We start from the raw sequence: 23,990 nt of genomic DNA, 5'->3' as shown, positions 1-23,990 counted from the left end.
AGGTACTACTTATACCCACTTTGTAGATAAGAGACTGAGGCTCAGAGAGGCAAGGTGGCACCAAGGTCACACAGTTAGCCAGTGTGGAGCCAGGATTTCAATTCAGGTCTCACACGTGTCATTCTAGCTCCAAAGCCCACAAGCAGTCCACTCCGCCAGGGAGGGACTGCCACATTGCTAGGAGCCAACTGGGTTCTGCTCCAGCTCAGCTGTGTGACCTTGGACAAGTCATTGCACCTCCTCTGTCAGCAGGAATAACGCAAATTTTCCAAGCCAAAGAGAATTTCTGCCATGGAGTGATTCTGCCAGGCTGGTGGAGGCACTTCTGCAGCGCAGGTGTTCACGACACCTCTGACCTCCATCTGCCAGTGCCCCAACCATCAGCCTTCCGCTCTTGCCCAGGGTCTAGGCTGCTGCTGAGGGTGCGGTGGGGACTTTGCATACTGAGCATGGGAACTTCCATCCAGTCAAGCAGAGGTCCTGGAGACCAGGAGGCAGTGACCTGAGGCCGGAAATGCACCTCCGCAGAAGCTTCCCAGGCCACAGCCTGCTCCAAACCCCAAGGTGAGCAGTCTCACAGAGCATGTCTCCCCTACCCAGTACCTCCAGGCTGGCCTGCCTGCTGCTGCCACCAAAAGGCGTAATTTGGGTGGTGGCAGACACAGACAGAAGTGCTGGCAAGGTCACCTGCTGTTTTTCAAACCCCAGTCGCCTCCTCTGTTCCTCCACAGAGGACTGCGTTCAGCTCGGGGATGAGTTAGGCTTGTCCAGGACAGCGTTGGCCCACCCAGTTGTTTCACAATTTGTTATTTAGGTTCTGCAGCCAGTGCCCCACCCACAGCCCCCAGGACCCCTTTACAGTTCACATGCACACAGCTCCGGGCTCCCTCAGCACTTTCACTCCCTATAGCCAGCACCTGCGGCTGTCTGTCAGAGGCCTGCCCCAGGCTGCTGGAAACGACTTTGTCTGCTGGCACCTGGCACCGAGGGCAGGAAGTGCCCTGAGCCAATGACTGACAGGTAAGGGGATAAAAAATTGCAACTCCTTTGCCCTTATTGGGACAACTCTGAGGTGTGGTACATACTGTCCCCAGAGTTCCCTAGAGGACTCTGCTTGTGTCACCCTTGTTTGGCTTCCTTCCTTCCTTTCCCTGTGCCTTTTCCCCAATCCCTTACCAGGAAACACCTCCTCCAAAAAAATCACTTTCATGCAAATCCTCATCTCAGGGATTGCTCGAGAAGAACCCAACCTAAGACAGTTGCAACAAAATTTACACAAAAGTCCAGATTTCTGCTTCTCACAATAAACCCATAGATCTAGTAACCCTGGGCCCATTCCCACTCGGCAACAAGAGACTAGAGCTGGGTAGAGGCTGCCTAATACAGACGGAAGGTGTGTTCTCCAGGCTTCCCCAGTCCACCACACTCCCTACCGCCTTTCAACTGGCCCCTTTCACCCATTCACATTCCCTGCCTGGGCCCCAAAGGCTTACGAGTTTGCAACCCCTACAACATAGTGCAGTGGTTAACGGTGGACTGGAGTTCAGGTTCATCAATTACCAATTCTGTGACTTGTATAAATCCCTTAATCTTTCTGTCTCTCAGTTTCCTCATGTAAAAAATGAGTACCTACACATACCTATATGGTACCCTCTATGGTTGTTAGAGACTTAAATCAGATACTACCTGTAAAGTGATTTGCACTGTATCTAGCACAGATGATAGGAAGTCAAGAAATTACTAATTTTTGTCCTTTTGGAGCAAGTGTGCCTACTACAATCTGACAGCCCACGTGCAACTATCCGAGATTACCTGCTGGCCCCTCACTCTCCCTGGAAGGAAGATACACCTTCGCCCCAATAGGTTTGAGTCTGACGACTCACCTCTTCCCACTGATGAATATATCGAATGAGACGAGAGAGACGCAACAGGCGCAGAAGGCTGAGGATCTTGGTGAAGCGGACGATGCGCAGGGCCCGGGCAGTCTTGTAGACCTCTGAGTCAATGCGTGTCTCCACAATGAGGAAGATGTAGTCCACGGGGATGGAGGAGATGAAATCCACCACGAACCAGCTTTTGAGGTACTTCATCTTAATCCGCTGCGGGTCCAGGATGATCTCTGTGTTGTCCTCCACCACAATTCCTGTGCGGAAGTTGAGGACCAAGTCGATGAGGAAGAATGTATCTGACACCACATTGAAGACGATCCAGGGTGTGGTGTTCTCATCCTTGAAGAAGGTGATGCCCACGGGAATGATGATCAGGTTTCCCACCATCAGCAGCAGCATGGTCAAATCCCAGTAAAATCTGCCCAGAGACACAGGGGTCAGTTGACAGGAGGAGAGAAAGAAAGAGTTACAGACTAAGAGAGAAAGCTCTGAGGGAGAGCAAATGTGGGAGAGGTAAGTCTTGGGAGGTTCTGAGTCACTGAGGGAGATAGGCACATGGGTACCCGGGCAAGATGTGGAGATGGGCACAGAAAGAGGCTCTTCCTTCACTAAGGATACCTTCTGCGTGCCCCTCGGTGAGCTCCCCAGTGACAAGCCTCCTACTCCCATCCCCATGCCCCAGTGAGTCAGGCTGAAAAGCAAACCAAACAATGACATCCAGAGAGAAGTGAGAGGCTGTTTTAGTGGCAGGAATAGTTCCCCCCACACCACCCCAGGCTCAGGCCAGGCTGCTCCATCCTCCCTGAGGGCCAGCTGTGGCCTGAGACAGGATGGCAGGCAGACATGCCACAGACCGTGACCAGAGAGCAAGGGAGGTCCAGACACACAGCAGGTGCCTGGGAGGCGGGAGGTCCAGGATCCAGCCCCAGCTCTGTCACTGACAAGCTATGTGACACCAGGCAGGTGCCCTCCATGCTCTGGGCATCAGTTTCCCCGCTGTGCAATGAGGAGTAGCACCTCAACTCTCAGTCCTATAATTCTGATCTGACCATCATCCACACTGATTCTTTGGGGTCCCCCTTTAGTCTGTCCCCAAGAGTAAGAAAATGTCTGACCATCTTTGTCCCCCAAAGGTTTGCATTCTAACATGGGGGTGGGGAAGTGCAGTGATATCTTCAAAGGCAGGAAGTGTTAATGGGAAGATTTCAGGCACCAGTGAGGTAGCACCCAATGCAATGGAGTGAGACCTGTGGGGGCTTCCAGTATCATTTCTCCTAAGGCCTTAAAGCAACTGCAAGTGCTTCCTGAGGGAGGTAAGGAGGGGTCCTCAAAGAGAAGCCTCTGAGAGGGTACAAAATGTGAGGCAGTAAAAGCCAACTCACAGATCTCCCACCTGGCCCAGCAGGGGCCCCTCTGGAGAGTGCAGGTGGCACAGGTAGGCACAGACCCTATGTCTAGAAGGGATGACCAACCATTACCAGGAATACTGCCCAAGTACCAGTCACCCCAGGACTGGCCTCAAAACTAAAAACTTGCACTGCAGAGCCGTTTCCCTCTGCTATTAATTTATACAGTTACACAATGACAGATAAAAGTATTAAGTCAGGCAGAAATAAGCATGTCTTCTCCCAAGAGAAATAACCTTTTCAGCCATCTTTAGTTCTCTACTGCAGGGAAGCCAGGAGGAAGGGAGTAGGAGACAAAAAGACAAGCATTCCTTGAGTTTTCAGAGGGTCCTGCTGCAAAACCAAAGTGCCTCTGCCTGAAAAGTTCCGGGTTTGGGGAAAAAAATTATTTCACAGCAAATCGCTTTCTTTGTCAGATTCAAAATGGTGCCATGAGTCAAGTAGAGGGCAGAGCCTGCTTCACTGAAGGTGGGCAAGACAGATGTCCCATATCACACAGCTCAGGAGAGGCTGGCTTCTGGAAAGGCAGCTTCTGGCACCTTCTTTGAAAGACAAGCCCTTCAGGGCTTCAAGACAGGACCTTAGTCAGAGCCTCATGGGGATAAGGCTGGTACCAAGAGGTCAACTTCAGCTCCTTCCCTGCCCCACAGCCTACCACCCCTTCTCCAGCCCCAATCCCCCTATGCCATGGGGAGAACTCACCCTAAGACCTGAGAACCTACCCCACCCTTCATACCCCCTACACAGAACACAGCACAGCCTCGCTAATGACTCGTGGGCCCCAAGAGAATGGTTTCAGCTTCTATGGGGTGCTCTCGAGCTGTGTACACTTTCTACCCAGCCTCATGCATATCATTCAAAGACAGCTGCAGACACTCATTCGATGCCACACACAGGTATCCCCATTCACACACAAAGCATGCAAACACTCCTATATATACATGGCCATCGTTCCTTTTCATTTAATCTCTTGGGAAAAACAAAACAAAACAAAACTGTGGCATAGAGAGGCCACTGAGGGCCCTGTGGCCCTCTGTACATAAAGCTAATAATACACCCAGACTGAAGAAGTTTCTAAAATTAACAGAGTGGGTGCAAGGCAGCTAGGAATGCTGACTCGGGCAAGCCTGCCACTCCAGCGGGTTTCTATACTCTCCTCAGCTCTAGTTCCCCAATTACAGGCCAAATTTGAGACAGTAATTAACAGGAAAATGTTTGCATTTAGTGGTCTTCATAAAATCAAATTATATGAGGCAAAAACATCCATTTCCTTGTATTCTGACTAATTGTTTCGATCGTGAGTTTCCAGATGCTAAGGGATATTTCTAGTGTCTGATTTGGGCTAGGGTCGGAATATTGGGGCACTTCTCCACAAACCATTATCCTTGAGCATGGCAGAGCTACACAAAAGGCAGCATAATATGGTAGGGAGAAAGAAGCACAGGCACTCGAAGCCAGCCAACCTGGGTTCAATTCCTAGTTCCATCAATTACTAGGAAGTCATTAACTTCTCCATGCCTCAGTTTCCTCATCTGCTCAATGAAGATCATAACAGTACCTAACAAGCAGAATTGTTATAAGAACGGAATGAATTGATATTCGTAAAATGCTCTGACCTATGCCTACCTATATTATTAAATGAATAAATAAGTAATTCAAGTCAACAAAGTCACAGGAAAGAGGTGAGGAAGGAAGATGAAATCTTTCAGGGAAGAGCCAAAGCAAAGCATCTACTGGGAGTGGGGGTGGAAGGGAACTTATAATGGTTCTGGGAAAGCCAGTGGTGGAAGTCAGGGGCCACAATATTCCCCAATAAGCCCACAGAACCTATTTACCTTGGCAGACAGATGCCCTGACCTCAGGGAGCTGATGGACAAGGTCAGAGAACAAGGCTTAGACAGAAGACAAGTTGGGCAATGATTTAAGAAACCATCCCAGGCAGCAGCCCAGGCATCTGAGAAGGTGGACTCCTGGTGGGCCGGAAGGGTGAGGCCAGAAAGTGCTCCTGGAGGAGGTGAGAGGAGTTGGGCTTTGGGAGCTGCCTCTGGCCTCACAGACTACCCTTCCTTACTCTTTGCCAGACGGCTGCAAAGATTTCTGAAAGCACAACGGAGTGAAAGCAAAAAAAAAAAAAAAAAAAAAATGATGTTCAGCACCATGGACAGCTCCTGGCGCGCCTGCCAGGCCCATTCTGCTGGTCCAGCCAGGGGAAGTTGGCAACAGCCTCTCCACTGCATCCTCAGCTCTCTGGCCCCTCTCTCCCCCAATCCTAGTGATCAGAAGCATCTCAAGAGGTTACTTAACGTCCTTGGGCATTTTCACCAGGGGATCCTTGGTGACTGAAAAGCCTTTATTCACAAAGACCCCAGAACACTTCACAGTATCGAGCACACACTTTGTGCTTTCCATGCATTACTTCATTTAACTTCACACCAGCACTAAGGTGGCTGCTGTTATCTGCATTTTACAGATGATGACACTGAGGCTCAGAGAGAAGTATGTGCCCAAGACCACACAGTTGGTGAGGACCATACTTTAGATTCAGAGAGGTCTGTGGGACTCGGAGCCTGACCGCTTGGGATTTTAGGCACCTCGGTGGGATGCAGGGAGGTGGACAAGCCCTTCTGGCACCTGTGCATCACACTGGGGAGGTAGCCTACAACAACAGGTGCAACCCCTGCCCCAGAGACAAGAGAGGAGAAAGAGTTGCAGAGAGGTTTCGAGGGGACGCATCCTCCTGATGGTGGGGCCTTCTGAGGCACTTCCTGGGCGAAGGAAGTAGCACTTTTCAAGTATTAAAAGCACCTGGTCCTCAGCAGTCAATAGGGCACAGTTGCACCCATCCTGTAAAAGGGAAAACTAAGGTCCACAGAGGAGGGAACAGGAACATTTCTAAAGCCTCAAGCTAGATGCCCCATGCTCCCCTAGCACCCCACAGCCCCCAGAATCATTCATGACTAAATCCCACCATCCAGGGTATGCATCCATGGAGGCAGGTAGCAGGCTCTGGCAGGGAAGCAATGGACAGCCAGACTCAGACATGCTGGAGTTGGCACATGCCTGAATTAGAGGCCTTGTTCTCTCTAAAAACAGATGACTCACCTCTCCACCGCCCCCCACTGCCCCATCCAAGTGTCTTCTCAGCTGAGAGGAAGTCCTAGCCAGGAAGACACGACTTGGGCACTGGAGGCCATGCCCCAGGTTCAGCCCCAGGATCCCAGGCGTGGCCTCCCTCAATCCTGGACCTTGCTTCCTACCTGGACCAACAGGTCCTTTCAGGTAGGCAGGTGGCCTCTCAGCAGGAGGACGTGGCCTATAGACCAGTTTTGGAGGAGAAGATCCCACACGCAGAAGGAATTGGGGATAGCAAAAAGCCAAACAGCCCTTTTACACTGATACTTGGGACATTTCATGGTTTGGTCTGAGAGGAAGGTTATGGCCTCAAGGTTGCTGAGGGAAGAGAAGAAAGGATGCTCCTGGCCTAAACTCAGAGACTCCAGGATCAGACCAAGGGCCCTCTCCTTCCCTGGAGGCTGAAGAGGACGCAAAGGGTGATAAAATGGGGGCAGGAGAAGTGAAAGCCCTAGAACAGGGATGGCCTCCTTCAGCCTCCTCTTGTCCATACACGACCATGCTTGCATTTGAGCATATATGCTCACACAGCCACGTGCACACATATGGGCGTGTGCTCACACACCCATGAATACATTTTTGTACACTCTCTTGTTTATGCCCTCCTGTTACTTTTTGTCCTTGTACACACATCCATTTTCATACATGTAGACTTTCCTGCACACGCACTTGCATACATTTTGAGACAAATGATATCCGCTGAGATTTCTGTTAGCTGAAAGAAAGAGAATACCTTTTTTTGCCCATTAAAATCTTTTCCATCCTTCAAGATTCATCTGAAGTGCTACCTCTTCTGGGCCTCTCCAACCTCTCACAGATTGAGCCTCAGCCCAGCCTGAGCCTGGCCTTGGATCTCCCAGATGCTGCAGACTCCTTGAGGGCAAGGGGCCATGTCCCAGAGATGCCTGTGTTCCTGCAGTGCTGTCTGCAGTCCAGGGTCCCCACGCTTTCTCCCAGGCGAGTGACACAACTAGGGCCCCATCTTTTAACCCCTCCCTCTGTGAAGATGGCTCCCACTCAGACAGCAGACCTGCATTCCCACCTGCCACCTGGAGAGCCTTCTGGCTCCTACACCCAAGTCCAAGGCTGAACTCAGCATCTTCCTCCTTAAAGCTGAATGGCACAGTCAGCATCACAATCACCTGGGCTCAAACCTCAAAGCCATCCTTGGCTGCTTTCTCTTTCTTCCCACTCACCCCTGTAGGCCCCCCAGGCAGGGACCACATCTTGTCTAGCATCTTCTATGATGGTTTCTGAATCTGTCCCTGATTGTTCTGTCCTAGATCAGTTCCTCACTGCTCCTCACCTGGACTCTTGCCCCTGTAGCTTATCTGGTCTCCAGCCTCCACTCTCTTTCCTTCCAAGTCGTATGATCTCTGGATTATCTTTCCAAACATTATGATTACATCACCCCTTGCCTGAGCCCTTTGGGTGACCCCTGAGGACTAAGAAAGTTCAAGCTCCTTGGTCTGGGATCCCCAGCACCCCCACCCCCCACCTTCCCTCTTCTCTCTCCTGCTTCCTTCACAGTAGCCATCAGGACACCTAACCCCTGGCGCCATCTCCATCCACATCCTGGTTCCTCCTCCTGAGAACCACCCTGCCTCCTGAACCCCCATCTTTTGAAATCCTTTCCCTCATCTAAGGCCCAGTTCAACTGCCTCTTCCTCCTCCATGAATTCTGCCTAACTATGCTGTGTGTCTATGGTAGCAGTTGTCACATCCTGCCTCTTTCATCAGGTACCACCTAACTCTCCTTCCAGCTGCCCAACAAATGATAGAACCCAAGAATCCAGGAGTCTTGGTTTCTGAGATAGGGATGGGAGCTGGGAGATGCCCTCTCCACTCTTGATCTATCTCTTGGTTTTCCAGGCCCAGCCCAGATAACTGCCGAAGGTGATAATGAACACACTGAGAATGGTGGAGGATAGCGGTCAACATTTAATCTCACTGAATCTTCATAAAAACTCTAGGAAGTAGACACTGTAATTATGCTCGTTTTACAAATGAGGAGACTGAGGCACAAGAAGTTGAGAAATTTGCTATATATAGGGGGTCAAGAATTTAAACCCAAACAGCCTGACTCCAGAGTCCCTCTTCTAACCACTCGACAGAAATATAAATCTGGCTAGTAGTATTTTCTCTCTCCCAAACTCTGTGCCTTCTCCTTCTCCTCCGCTCCCTCCCAAACCTCTCTCCTATGCTCTCTTCCATGGCATCTTCATCCTACTTCTTCACTCCCTGACCTCTACACTTCTTCCCTTAAGTGAACCTTATTTGTGTCCTAAGGACGTCACTCTCCCAAACCCCACATACGGTGGGGTCAGCATCCTCCTGCTCCACACTGATGCCACTTCCTGCCTGTGGTAGCAATGTCTACAAGATCCTTTGAGTATCCTGTCATTTCCTGGTCACCTTTCCTGCATCCATCTCCCACCCTCAGGGATCTTGGTGATGCTGGCATCCGGTTCACAACCTTCCATTCCACTTAAATTTCTGCCATCATCCTGGGTGACTTCTACTCCATATCATCACCCAGCCCCTCAGCGGCTTAAAGCCCTGACTCTAATGACTCCACGTCAGTCGTCCATTGCAACAGCATACTCTGGACCATGTCTCCATCTCCATTTGTTCCATCTCTAATCTCAGATGAGCAATGCTCTTTCTCTCTCTAACCTTTCCTTCCAGCTCTCATCCAATCGTGCTAAGTCTATTCTTTAGTGTCCCAAGAACCTCTATTCAGCTGAACCCTCTGATTCTCCCATCAGAACCCTCCTGCCTCCTCCCACTTCCCCCCAGACACAATGGTCCAGCTCATCAACATCTCTTGCCCTGTCCTTCTGGCACCCAGTTCACAAGATCACAACCCTGGCCCAGGGCCATCATCAATCCTTCTCAGGTTTACATGGGGGCAGAAAATCCCACACCCTCAGACCAGTCCTACTAGAAATTCAAGTGCCTTAGCTCCTGTGCCTCAATTTCCTCATCACAATTTCCCTATTCAGCTGGGCCCTTCCGTCTGCCAGCCTATCCTTCCAGGAGAGCTTGGTAAACTGGCCCTCCCATTCTCCACAGCAGCTATTCTGAATTATCTCTTTTCTCCTCAAAGCTCTGAAACCATCACTTTCCCAGCTCACTCTCAGCAGATACCACCACCTTCTACTTCACAGAGAAAAGAGAAGCCAGCAGAACGTCCCCTTCCTCTTCCTGCCACTAGACTCCTACCTTGCTTGCCTCTCCTTCATCCCTTCCCCTCCTCCAGTCACAAGGGAATCAGTGACTCTTCCACCTGCCCTCTTGACACCATTCCCTTTCTCCTCCCCAGGGACCTTAATCTATATGTTAGCCCCTCTCTCATCTATGTCTTCAATTTCCCTCTCTGCCAGTCCTTAACCATCAGCTTTTTCTTTTAAGCTCCCTACACTTACAAAATAAAATCACTCCCCAAATCCCCAGTGTGTTATCTCTTCTCCCCTCAGAACCAAGCTTCCTGAAAGACGTGTCACTGTCCCCACTCTCTCGTTTCCATTTCCATCCCCAATACTCCTCTCAATCCTTCAGCAACATCGCAAATGCACACCCTGCTGCAAAACCCAACGGACACTTTCCAGTCCATTTCCTTCATGACCCTCAGCATCATCTGACACTGTGGACCATTCTGCCAAAACACGCTCCCCCACCTCGCCGTCTTTTCTCCGTGCTCTCTGGCTCTCCTTTCCCTTCCGTTGGAGGGGCTCCTCTTCCTCTGCGTGACCTTTAAATGTTTCTGTTCCTCTGGGCCCTCACCTCTTCTCCTTCTATACACTCTCCCTGGGTGACCTCACCAACTCCCACAGCTTCATTATTCTGCTGCCTTTCAAACCAGTCCTCTCTCTCATGCTCCACACCCATGTGTTCACTTGCTGACTACACATCTACACCTGGATGTCCCATGGGAACCTCATTCTTGACATATCCAGATTTAACTTAACCAGCCTCTCCCACAAACTCTTGTGCTTCCAGCACGTGGTACCACCAGCCACCCAAATGCTTAATCTAGAAACCTGGGAGTTATCCTCAACTCATCCACCTCCCTCACCTACCACCACTCAATCATGTGGGATCCAACGAATCCTATCAACTCACCACCTGGCCTACTCCAGCAGCTTCCGAACTGGGCTCTGGCCTCTCCCAGGACCCCACATACCTCAGAGTCCAGGGTGGGGTCTGCATCCTCTCATCAACCCACTCTCCATACTTTGCCAAGCTCAAAGTCCTTCCACGCTCCCAGCTCAAATCCAAGTTCCTCACTGTGGTCCCCACAGCCCTTCCTGATCTGGATTTGGCCTCCTTCTGCCTCAAGTCTCACTATGCCTCCCCTCATACACTCTGCTCCAGACATACTCAGCAACTTTCAGTGCCCCAAACACGCCGTGCTTTCTTTCAACTCTGGGTTTTCCCACATGCTGTCATCTGCCTGGAACTCTCATTCCCACTCCTGCCCACCCAAGCCCCTTGGTTCAGAGGAGGCATCACTTCCCCTGGGAAGCCTTCTTTGTACCCCAAGAAATCTGGCTAGGTGCCCCTCGGACGTGCTGCCATAGCATAGATTTGTCACATTATGATGAAATTGCTTATTTCACTGTCTATCTGGTGGTTACTTGACTCTCTGACCTTGGCACAGTGGCTTTTACATGATAGGTTGTAACAAATATGTGAATGGGTGAAAATATGTGAATGGCTGGATGGCGGCAGAGTGAATGAATGAATGAAGGAATGCATGCCTTGGGAACCAAAGGCTCAGCGGCAGAGGGCCCAGCAGAAGCTACATGAAATGGGGAGCCCTCTAAGACCCCAAATCATTCCCTCGAGGCTTTCACAGCCTCTGATGATCAGGGAAGAACTTATCCCCTGCAAACTCCCAAGACTCCCAGACTCCCAGCAACATCCATCAGCAAAGGGGCCCCCCACCCGGTGCTGAAGCTGATGGTGGGAAAGTCACAGAGGAGGGGAGGAGGTGGAAGAGGGGCAAGGTAGGTGAACAAAGGACAGGCTGGGAGAAGCATGGGGTTGGGGTCTGTGACACAGTGAGATGAGAGAGAAGACTGGTGGGAGGACATCACAGCTAAAGACTTCAACTGAGGCCATGACTGTGTTTCCAGCCTGACTGGCACAGGCCCATGTTGGCAGAACACACCATGCTCTCTCGGTACTGGTGTGCCCTCAGCAGGGACTTTGGAGATTCTCCCTTCTCCCCAGATAGACCTAGCCCAGAGACCCAGAAGGACCGGGCTGGGTTGGGAGAAGGAGTTGAAAGGAAGGAGGCAGCTCCACTCTCCTAGAATCTTGCTCTGCTGCCTCCACCGTGTGGGTCCAGGGTGAGCCTTCGCCCTGCGCGTGCCTCCCAAGAGCGTAACTGATTTCTCTTCCTCTACTGAGATGTGAGCACACAGCCCGGCCGGGGGGCAGGGAGGGGTCTCCGTAAAATTGTCTTGTGGTAAATGGATGAGTGGATTAAAGACTGTTGCCAGTGGGGGGAAAAAAGACTGCCAAAGTTAAAATAAAAAAGAATACACTGAAATGTTAACACTGATTATTGCAAAGTGGTGGGATTGTGGGCTATTTTTGTTTTCTCCATTACGCTTTTCTATATTTTCTAAATTCCCCATAATGGGCAAATATTACCTTTATAATCAGAAAAATAAATCCCCCTTTAACCAATGACCAGTGTCCCACGCTGTGAAGAGTCCTCTAACGTGTGTCACCTGGTCCTCGGGGAACTCCTGGGTGGCCGGGGGAACAGTGCAGAAAAGGCGCTGTCTTGACGGGGAGGTCAGAGTGAGCCAGTGGCCGGAGAGGGTCACGGTGAGGAGACAGAGGGGGCCCCTCTGAATGGCGGGCGTCAGAGGCCAAGGAGAGTAGTGCCTGCCCGCAGCACACACGAGGGAGCGCACACTCGTGGGGCGCCTTCCTTGCCTTCCCTCGCTCACAACCATAAAAGCTGTTTGGAAGCCTTGACCAACGGCTCCCTGCCCCTGCCTGTCCAGGCCCCTGTTTATCATTCTCTGAGCAGGGCTGTTGCCCAGCCCCGTTGCCCCTTATGCAGCCGTAGGAGCGCTGGCTGCTTGCAGAGGGGGAGGGTGCAGGAGTCCTTGCCGCCTGTGCCCCCTCCCCAGACTGGAAACTGGCCTCCCTCGGGCCAGCTGGGCCCTCAACTCTGGGCTCTGAGGGGAATCCACCCCTCAACCCCACCCTGCCCCCTCCCCCTGGCCCCACCTCCCCTGCCGCTCCTCCCTGACCCCAGGGTCTCCTCCCTACAGTAGAGGAGTTGCTCTCTTCCCCCCACCCCCGCCTGGCCACTAGGGCTCTATTTTTAACCCACCTCAAAATCTCTGACTCAGAATCACAGGGCTCCCAGGTAGCCTCCCTCTGCCGCCTGGGGCTGCCTCTGAAACAGACTCAGAGCCAAGGGCATCTGGCGTTTGGTTTATGGGTGGGTTGTTTGGATTTTGGTGTATCTTTATATTCTAATGTTTCTACAACAATTACCAATTACCTGAGGAACAAAATTTGTTTTTGTTTCTGTGTTTGAAGATCCAAACAAGATGACCCTTTACCTCTGCCTCCTCCAAAGCCCCTCCGGGTCCTGGGCTGGGGGCCTAGCCTCCCGTTATACAATGAGAGCCTCTTGCCAAGGAGAAGGTGAGCTGTCTGAGGGCTGTAACTGACTGAATCTTCCCTTCCCCTCTGTGCTCTTCCAATCCCACTGCACAGTGCTTCCCAGACTGTGAGATGCACACACATCACCAGGGGAGCTTACCAAGGGGCAGACTCGAGTTCACTATGTGTGGGCTGGGGGCTGACATCTGTATTGTGCCCAGGCTGCTGGTCCAGGGACCACACTCTGAGTAGCCAGGTTATAGCAGACGGTACAGCGGTTAGGCACTCTAGTGTTTGAATACCTGGCTGTGTGGCTTTGGACAAATCACCTAACCTCTCTGAGCCTGTCTTCTCATGTGCAAAATGAGAACATTAATCCCACCTCACAGGATTCTGAGAGAATTCGATGAGATGATATTTATAATGCGCTATGTGGTGTACATACTCAGTGCATGCTGACCATTATCATCATCATCATCATTATTCTTGTGACCACTAAGATGCAGGTCCTGGCCTGAGGGCTATGGGCATCCTGAGGTGTGTGGACTGGTCCCGCTTCAAGGAGCCCTTCCTCTCTGGCAGAGGCAGTACGGCCTGGTGGGTACTAAAGTCCTGAAAAGGAGGGGGCCTAAGCGGGTCCACTGGTTAGGGAGGTCAGCGCTGTAGTTGCAGAAGGAGGTCCATGCCACGTGGCAGAAGGAATCAAGGCCAGGGGCCTAGAAGTCTCGGGTTCTAGTCCCATCTCCACCTCTACCTTGCTATGTGACCTTGAACAAGCCCCTGCCTCTCACAGTCCCTTCCTTAGTGTCCCCATTGGTACAACAAGAGGATGGAGCTAGACAATCTCTAAGGACACACCGATTCCATGAATCTCTGCAGTGCAGAGGCTAACGAGGCCAGGCAAGGGCAGCTGGCCAGATGGAAAGCTCGCTGAGAGAAGAGCGCACATCTCAGACCCAGTATTGGGTCTCTAGTACTAGAGAAGATGGCAGCATCTTGAATGCCAGATTGAGTAGTCAGGACTCTTCTGGGGACATAGGGAGCCATGAAGGTTGCAGAGGGAGAGAGTTCCTTGGGGAAGGAATTGTGACTGCACCTTCTCAACAGCACAGCTGAGCAGAGACCTGGCCATAAGGAACACCAAGATATCAACCCATTGCTTCTTTGATGGGCTGAGACCTCTTCTGGAGACATTAAATCTGTGCACTCACCGAGACACACTAGTGTAAGAGCATGTGCACAAACACACATTGCATGCCCTCACCCACCCCCCCCCCCCACAAAGTGTACAACAGGGGTCATCTGTTCTATAGCGCCGAGAACTGCCAGGATGCTGTGTCCCCTCAAGCTAGCTGCCTAACCTTTCTGAGCTTCACTCAACTGACAAGACTATTTGGGGAAAATTGGGGAGGGAACTAGCAGTTGGAGAACTTCTCTGTCCCGCTTACAGGAAACAAAGGCAGCTCAAACACGACTCTCCCTACTCAAGAGAATGGAGCAAAAATAGAATATTGCTGTGGAGTAGCACGTGAGCGTGACCTCAGTGGAAATTAGGTAGGAGAGCTCACCTACTCTGCAGGAAGGTGCGCCAGCATGAAGGAGGAAACGGGCAGATTTGGGCAGAACTGCCTACGGCCAAGCAGCACTGGGATGGACGGGGCTACAGAGGACACCGTGGAAGGGCTGCCCCAGCGAAGGGAGCCGGAGACGGACCCTGGGAGGGGCTGTGTGTTCCCTTTCTTGGTGGGAAGGGGTCCCCTGGAGATGTCTGAGCTCTGAGGACAGGTGCTGGACCTGCCTCCTCCGCCTTCCTGCCAGGAAAACATAGCCTGACAAGGGTGCTGAGCAAGGGCCATGTTCCCTAGGGTCCCGCCAGCCCCAGTGTTTTACGATTCTGATTGCTAACAACATGCAAGGGAGAAAAGGGGAACGGCTCCCTGGAGAAGGACTCATCACAAATGGGCTTGGAGGCCAGGCTGGGGAGTCGGCATTTCATGCCCAGGCCCTGGGGAGCAGTGAAGGGCTAAGGCAAATGCGGGCAGTCAGAGAACTCGCAGACTGTTCATGCGGAAGGGGCCTGAGGGGTGCCCGGCTCACTGGCTCCGAAAGAAACGGAAGGAGAATCACCTGGGTGTCCCCCAAAATATACCTGCCAGGGCCTCACCCAAGGAGGCCCAGGAATTCGTCATTGTATAAAGCTTCCAGGCGGACACAATTTCAGCTTTGCAGTCTTGCTACACCCCACGCCCTCTCCAGTTCCATTTTCAGATGAGGAAAGCAAGACCCAGGGAGGTGAGGTCTCAGTCCACACAGCTAGGCGGGGCAGAGCCGGGCCTTCAGCGGTCTCTTACTCATGGCTGGCCCTGACGGCTCTGTGCCCAGAAGCAGTGGAGCGACTCCCCAGAGCCTCCGGGACAGGATAAACAGCTTGTTGCCTTTCCCTGCCAATTCCCAAGTCAATGGTCCTGCTGGCCTGCCCCTGGGCACTCCTCTGACCGCAGTCATCCCGTGTGGCCTGCAGTCTCCACGGACCCTCACATCTGAACTCTCCTGAGGCCAGCTCTGAGCTTCCAGGAGGGGACAACTGCCCCCTGGGAGAGGTGGCAGGGGAAAATGGTTGGGGCTCTTTGCCCAGGAAGCAAAGAAAAGAAAGCCCATCTCCACTCTCACGGGGGGCATGATCTAATGAGGGGCCTCACAGATGGCGCCATTGCCACACAACACGCTGGGGAGCCCCCGGCCCCGTTCCCCAGGACTAAAGGCTGGCGGCACCTCAGCAGAAGGAAGGGTAAGGAGTCCCCGACCTGCTCCAGGAGCACAGGGGCTGCAAAACCCAGGATCATGACTGGCTGGGCCTCGGCGGTAGCTCCGGAGAGAGGGCGGGAGATTCTCATCAGCACTGCTGGTCGGCAGCGCTGTCCCTGCCCCGCTGGCTCAATTTGTACTAATGGGGTCAGGATTACGGGTTCAATACCTATTTGGCCAATTAGCTTTGCTCTCTTCTCAGCCTCAGACCGAGCCCTGACCCTGGACACTGAGGGAGGAAAAGACTTTGCTGAGGTCACACAGCAGAACAGGATGAGGGTCAGGAGGGCAAACTCAGTGTGGGAGGTGTGGGCAGTTACAAGCCAGGAAAGCTCAGGAGGAGAGGACCCAGGGCTCCGGGTGGGCCAGCCCTGATGCTGCACAGACAGGCCCCAGCTGCAGTCTCTCCTGCTGAACTACATTTCTTATAAAAGGTGCCAATGGCCTTGATGAGACCTGTGGGCCTGAGGGTCTTTCCTATCCCTGGGGAAGGGAACAGTGCCCTGTCTCTTCTGACAAACTGTAGGTGGGAGAAGCCTATGGCTGGCTTTGGCGTCAAGTGGCTGGAGACTCACGTTAATCATTGACAGGGGCTGCTCCAGCCTGCAACAGGGAACTGCAGGGTAATTACTTCTGGGCTTCAGGCCACAGGCTCAGTGACATTATTGCAGCAGCAACACCTGCCTTCCAGGCCTAGTACAGCAGGAGAAGGGAGTCTCCTCAGAGCTTGTGCAGCTGGGGCCAGGGCCCGGGAGAACTTCCCTGGGCTGCAAGGACCCTGGGTGACAGGCCAGAGAGAGACACAAACACACCCACAAACATATCCACACATACTCAGGCAGCATCAGGGGCAAGACCCGGGACAGTGGGGTCCGAATCCTTGAGGGTGAAGGGCAGAGCTTAAGGACTGCAGGTCCAAAGAGACAGATGCTGAGTAACCTGCCCTCGGTGCCTGCCAACACCCACCCCGCCAGGCGGCCCCTTGGCTCAAGCTCCCAGACACCTGCTTCCAAGAAAGTGTGCAGAACGGCTCTCTCTCCACCAGATCCAGCTCAGATCTACTCCTTCAGGAAGCCTTCCCTGACCATCAATCCATATTGGTCTATCTCTTGTCTGCCCTCCCCTAAATAAGACGCAGGGACCCCAAGAGGAACTGAAATTCTACTATCCTCTTTGTCAGGTGAGGAGTGACCCCCATACTCCATAATGGGTGCAAACAGTCTTGCAATGGAACATCTGGTCTCCTGAGGACAAGACACCCTCAGCCTGCCCCTCTCCAAGCCCAGAAGACGACGTATCAGCCAGCCCCGTGTTATGTATTAATTTCTGAGAGCCTTGTTCACGCAGACATAACATGTCCACCCACATGGGTAAATGCTTAGACAGACAAAACCATGAGCAGCCAATTATCAGGCAGTTGCCATGAGCAGACCTGGGGGCCCCGCTGCTTGCTCCGCAGTTTGTGGGAGCCCAGAGCTGGGGGGCAGTGGGGAGCAGGAGGGAGTCCCTCTATCAAGCCAGCACACCTCTCTGTCCAGCCCCGAGCACCACTCTGCAGGAACCACAAGCTGGCTGCCTGACTGGGCAGACAGACACCAGCCCCAAACAATGAGAGAGCAGAGCGGGGCGGGGAGTGGTCACGTGTGAGATTTGGTGTCTCTGCCTCGGTAGCAGTGGCACTATTGTTTATTTATAATTTGTACTTTACCTCCCAGAGAGGACCAGTGGCAGCTGGCACAGATGCTAAGAGGTGTAGGAGCTCAGGAAGCTTAAAGGAAAGGAGGGCTTCCACGGGCGGGGGGGCACAACATGCCCCCCTGTCCCAAGGCCTGCTACCTCAGGGAGGCACTGGGCTTGGCTCAAAGGCTTTGTTCAAAGACTCCAGTTCCTGACCTCAGACCAAGGCCTTATCTTGGTCCCAGGCTGAACTCTAATCCTGAATACACACTGAGCTCTGATCCTGGTCATACACTGAACCCCAAGCCTGCTCACACCCTGAGCCCTGACCCTGGTCACACACACAGCCCTAAACCACAGACTGACTCCACTTTCTCACTTCCCTGCAGGATGTAATGAAGAGACCACATGACCACCTATTTCTCTGGTGGAGAGAATACATTACCACTGGCTACTTATCCCCGTCCCCTTTGAACCCTAATCACTCCTATGGAGGATCAGGTGCACCAGTGGCATCTGGATGCGGTTCCCAGATCCCAAAGGTCTCTACACCAGTCAGGACCTGCCAGGGGAGGAGCAGGGGACAAACCTTTTGATCTGGCATCCCCAGGAGCAGCAGCCCCAGAGCAGGGGTTAGGACAGGGCTGTCTCAGCCTGCAGACGCCACGTCTTCAGATACAGAATGGCTCCCTTCTCATTGGCTAAGCTTATAAGATGGGACTCTGAAGATACCTATCACCCCAAAATTCAGGTTTAGGGCTGGTGAGACAAGAAACAGCTTCAGCAACAAGACCACTCAGGACAAGCCTTCCCTGGACACCCTCTAGCTGGGGTCTCAGGGTCGACTGCGGAGCTTGAAAACCTTTGCAGCCAGATGTTACATAACCCCCTTGGGTTCAGGTTTCATCTCTGACACGGACTTATTCTGTGACCTTGGGCCAGTCACTTACCCTCTCTGGTCCTCTGATCCCTGCCTATAAAATAAAGGCTTTAGGCCAGGAGCTTGCTAAGGCCTGTCTGGATCTGGTTTTCTGAGACCTGTTAAATTTTGTGCCAGCTGGGCCCCACCCCTCCCAGCCCCTCCTCCGAGCTAATGTGTGGTCAAACATTATCTGCAACATATGCATTCTCAGGAGAATGTTCTCTCTTTTTTTTTTTTTGAGGAAGATCAGCCCTGAGCTAACATCTGCTGCCAATCCTCCTCTTTTTGCTGAGGAAGACTGGCCCTGAGCTAACATCTGTGCCCATCTTCCTCTACTTTATATGTGGGACACCTAGCACAGCATGGCATGCCAAGCGGTGCCATGTCCACACCCGGGATCCGAACTGACGAACCCCGGGCCACCAAAGGGGAATGTGCGCATTTAACCCCTGCGCCACCAGGCCGGCCCCAAATGTTCTCTTGAACTACTTTTGTAATTTAACTTTTTAAAGCTAAGAAAAAAAGAAGAAGAAGAAGGAAGGAAGAGAGAGAAGGAGGGAAGTATGAGTTTAGAGTCCTAGAGACCAGGTTCAAATTCCAGTACTGGTACTTCATAGCTGTGTGATTTGGAGCAAATCTTTTTTTTCCACATCAGAGCCTCAGTTTCCTTATCTGTAAACTGGGAATAACAGAATCTGTTTTTCAGGCCACTATGAAGAGGAAATGAAACACATTTCATTTGTAAATGTATGTAAATAATACAAAGCTCCTGGCACAGTCTGGCACGCGGTAGGTAGCACATAAATGGTCGTTATTGATCTGGGAACCCACCTGGCTTTCGTCTCTACTGGTAAGAGTCTGGAGTTATAAACTCAGAAGCCTACAGTGATCAGGCAGCTAAGTGTGCATGAGTGACATGGCTGGGTGTAGGATAGAGACCTTAGGGACAGGTGGAGACTGTGGGCAAGAGGACAGCAAAAGCCAGTTTAAAGGGGGCAGCCTCTAGTCTGCTCCAGCTCCCTGCTGCGGGCAGGAACATGGGGCCAGAGCCACCAGAGTTTCCAATTTTTCAAGAGAAGCCCAAAAGCCACATTTTTATGTTACATCTTTCCATTTTAAAATATTGTCTCAGATTTGTTATCACACACTATGCTGGCCAAACAGAACACATCTAGGTACTGCATCTGATCCACAGGATGCTGCTTAGCAACCTCTGGCCTAAGTACTGCTGTCTCATCTTGAGCACCCTCAGTGACGGGGAGCTCACCACCTCTCTATGTTGCCTCCCACTGCAGTTCTGATGCTAGATGCTGATGATAGAGTGTCTCTGAGTGGCCTCCTAGGCTTTGGGATCACGGATTTCCAGGGCCCTGGCAATGCTTTCTCACTATAAGCCTGGTTGGCAAAGAACATCCTCTCCGAAGCCAAGGCAATGCCCCTGCCCTCCCCACAGCCCGCTCTGGCTGGGAAATGTGGATTCTTCAACATCCCCTGGGCCCAAGCAGGACTGCCTGGCCGGCCTCGGCAGCCCTTCTATTAATTAGCAACTGGCAGTAGCAGCTTTGTAAGAGCCCTTGAGCCAAGGAGTGTGTGTGCTGGAGCTGGGTGCCTCCTCAGTTATATGACAAGGCCCCCTGGAGACTGGGGTTGGACCTTCTGCTCTGGGTGAATTCCCTCGTGGTAGACAGTGTTACGGCAGGCACAAGGGCCACTCAGGCTGCTATGACACTCGTCAGTCCTGTCATCTGTATGTAGACTGGTGCCTTCTGGGGTGGGAGCCAAGCCCAGTCCCCAGGGGAGATTGCTAGGCATGGTCTGGTGCAGGGGAAGGGGTGTTAAGATTCAGACACCCCCCCCCCACCACCACCACCAGCTCAAGGTGCCAAGGCAGCTGCTCTTACTGGATGCCTCTGTCCTCCTCCCAGCCAGCCACTGTCAGAGCCACCTCACAGCGGCTCTCCTGCCCTGGCACCTCTGGACTCTCTCACCAACAACATCTGTTCCTTCCCAGAAATCTCATTGCAGCACAGCAGTCACTGCACTCCCTGCCCCTTCTCCTCCAGCCAGGCCCGCCCCTCTGGCCTTTTGAATGGGAGAGAAGCTGCCAAAGCAATGGGACAGGGTGGATTAATGAGGGCCCTCTGGCCACCTGGTCTCCCCATGTTCACCCCACCCCAAGCGCCAGCATCCAGGGCCAGCAGAGTCCAAGCAGCAGCGGAGGAAGGGAGGAAGGCCATGCATCTGACAACCCCAAGTTTGCCGCCGACCTCTGTGTTGAGGGCTGCACAGCCCAGTTCACAGACTTCACCCTGCCGTGCTCAGTGCCAGAGGCCACGGGGAGAACACAGAGCTGAGCATGGAACAAACACACCATCTGAACCACAGTAATCCAAGCCTGGTTCTGAGTTGGGCACCGGCGGCACCGGCATCACCTGAGAGCTTATCAGAAATGCAGAGTCTCAGAGCCCACCCCAGACCTAGTAAGTCAGAAGCTGTATCTTAACAAGATCCCCAGGTGAGTTGGATGACATGACAGTGTGAGAAGCACCGTATTATAACAAACATAGAGCTCCATCCAAACATCATAAGGTGGTCAGGGAAGGAGAGACAGGTGATGGTGGCCGCGGTGGCCTGAGAGGGCATCCCAGAAGAACTGGAAGCCCTAAAGCATGGAAGAGGAGGGCAGATGGACAGGCAGTCAGCCCAGCACTGTGCAAGGCAGGCCACCTGACAGGCCCAAAGCCTCACACCTCACAGCAGCTAAGGGAACAAATGGGGCAGGGTCCGGCAGGGAAGAAGCCCCCAGCCTCATCATGTAGCAGCCAGACCAGGAACTGAAGCCTTTCGATGGCCGCAGCAGGTTTCTGGGCACTGGGCATCCCGAGCGCACCTCAGACCCGAGCTGGGTGCTGGCCTTCACAGCACACCCTCCACCAGCCCCAGTCTTATCAGTGGAGCACGTCCTCATCACTGGAGAACCCTGCTGCCCAATGTGCCAGCCGCCAGCACCGCCCAGGCAGCTCACCTTGGAATTCCCCTCTGCACCAAGGCGCCCTTCCCCCTCCCCTGGCGCTGCCGCCGAGGCTGCAGCTCCTTTTGGCCTGGCTTTCCACGCTGACAGCAGAAGCAGCATTCCTGGGCCATGGCCCCCAGGAAGGCCCACCCAAGAAGGGGCCTCAGAACCCCCGACCTAGAGCCAGGCTGCCACCTTCCTCCTTACCACCTCCCACCTGAACAGTCCTTCTCACAGTCAAAAGGGAGAGCGATGGGAGTGAGACTCAGGAAACAGACAAGTAACGAGTCCCCGAGCAGAGCAGCCTTCCTTCTTCAGACATCTAACTCTGCCCTGCATCTTCATTTTCATCCTGCTGGCAACAGGAGGCCCAAGCCTCAGAGTACAGAGGGCCCCAGGGAAGACGGCTCTAGGAGGCTTGCACCCTGCTCCTACCAGGCCAGGATGCTCTTCTGGGATGGCCTACAGTGGGGCTCACAACCTAGATGGGCTTCAACTTAGGGGGTCCACAGACCCCAGAAATTGAGTGTCATATTGCGTGTGTCTAGACGTACGTGTATCTTTCTGGATAGAGACTCAATAGTTTCCAGCAGGTTCTCAGTTAGGTCTCTGACGCAGGTTCAGAACCACTGGTCTGAGTCAAGGACAGAGGCCCCTCTGGTCCACCCAGGACTAAGGGCAGTGAGGGCAGGGGCAGTCTGGACAGTGGTCTCTGAGGGTGCACTGGAGCTTCTCACCTCCACGGGATGACCACAGCTGTACAGTGTGTCTGACATGGAGATAGGCTACAGGATCCTCATTTTTCTAGGTTGGAAAACTAGGCTCAGAGAAGGCTCATAACCCAAGCAGGGCCCCATAGCAGATAGGGCTGGGCAGGTGATGTGAGGTGGGCAGTGGCAGTTTCTGGGGCCAGGGACCAGCAAAGGAAGTCAGTTTTAAGCCACCCTTGGAATTTACCAGGCCATTGGCTCAGTTTCCACGATTTCAGAGCTCAGCTGTTTCTGCCCCAAGGAAAGGACCCTTTAGGACCCTCCCTTCCCTCCCCTTCCTCACAGATTTAGATGTCTCAGGCTAGGAGAGGGAAGGGGCAGAGGAACGAGCAGGGCCAAGCTTCTGCCTGCCTCCACTCTCAAGGCCAAGCTAGAGTTTGGGGCACAAGAGTAGCCCCAGAACTGACATCACACACAGGGACTTCCTGCCAACCTCCATGTCTATCCACACAGCCCCAAGACACCTACTCAGAGAGACACCTAGACATACACACACCCAGGCCCACACACCTGAGCCTGACACTTGAAAGCCTGACCAGCTTCTGGGAACAAAACCAGGTCCACCTTCACTCAGGGTTCCCACTCCTTTTCTTTCCCTTTCTCTCCTCTTGGAAAAACAGGATCATGCAGACACCATGTTTTATTTGTTCCAAGTTCCCACCTCCAAGCTCAGGTTCCAGGACATGGCTCATATGAAAGGAAGGAACCGCCCAGGACCCAAGAGCCCAACCAGCCTTGGGCTGGATCCTGGGGCGCAACATCCCAAGGGGCTGTACGTCCTGGCCTCCTCCCTCACCAAACCTTAAATATAAGTTTCAAAAGGCAAATGGGGAGTGGGAGGGGAGGGGAGGCCAGATGAGCCCGTGGAGCCTGGAGGAGCCATGGGGGTGGCTGGGACATAGTGGGGGGAGGCGGCAGCCAGGGCACAGTGGGCAGAGCGGTGGGGGATGGAGGGGTGAGGAGAAGCAGAGATAGCCAAACCTATTCTTAGACATGGCCCAGGTTATGAGGGTACCTCAGAGCACAGCCCACTCCAGCCCCTGGAAAAGGCACCCAACGTTCCTCCCCCAGGGACAGGAGATGCCGGAAGCAGCTGGTGACAGTGAGCCCTGAACTCCAAACCGCAAACTCAATCTATCATGGTTTGCTGGTGATTCTTTATTAAACCAATTCTGCTGGATCAATGCTTCCTGCCCGTCAAAATGATGAATAAATCCTCGACTGGCCTGAGCAATGCTTGCAGAAGCTCTTGTGAAGCCTGAGCTGGGCAGTAGGGTTTGGCTCCATATAGAGGCTCAAGACCAGTGGCTGAAACTCAAGGGACTGAGGTTTGGGGTGCTGGGCGGTGGGGTGGGGGTGGCCAGGTGGCAGGGTTGAGCGATGGGTTTTCTAAGCTTAGAAGACTTAGCCAGGCCCCTGCCTCTTTGACCTTGTGAAGATGAGACCAGCTATTCTGGCATGGGTGTAGGAGAGGCATGACCACTGCCCCTCCAGACGCACACAGATGGTCTTTCTTAGATGTCTTTCTTTACACCCCACCCAGCACCAGGCAGCTAGAAGGCTGTGCGCAGAGGACATGTGCTTTCAGCTACCAGTCCCTGTTGCTTATTGCACAAACCCAAATTCAAAGGCTGGACTGACCCTTTTCCTGTTGCCTGTTTATCAATCCTGCTGCATCCACCCCTCCCTATCCCCATCACCCTCCCTCCCCACCATGTCCCAGGCAGCCTGCAGTTA

General features: G+C 53.0%; 1 protein-coding gene across 1 annotated transcript in view; it reads right to left on the bottom strand.

Annotated features, from left to right (window-relative positions):
- Positions 1-23,990, bottom strand: part of HCN4 (hyperpolarization activated cyclic nucleotide gated potassium channel 4) — a 43,005-nt gene that overhangs the window by 16,116 nt on the left and 2,899 nt on the right. Inside the window, exon 2 of the mRNA XM_070621786.1 lies at positions 1,884-2,307. Coding sequence (XP_070477887.1) covers positions 1,884-2,307 — 424 coding nt within the window. The remainder of the gene's footprint in view (positions 1-1,883; positions 2,308-23,990) is intronic.

The sequence above is a fragment of the Equus przewalskii genome, chromosome 1, assembly GCF_037783145.1.
Source record: "Equus przewalskii isolate Varuska chromosome 1, EquPr2, whole genome shotgun sequence".
Classification (NCBI taxonomy): domain Eukaryota; kingdom Metazoa; phylum Chordata; class Mammalia; order Perissodactyla; family Equidae; genus Equus; species Equus przewalskii.
The sequence above is the reverse complement of the archived record's forward strand: the minus strand, read 5'-3'. Positions and strand labels throughout refer to the sequence as shown.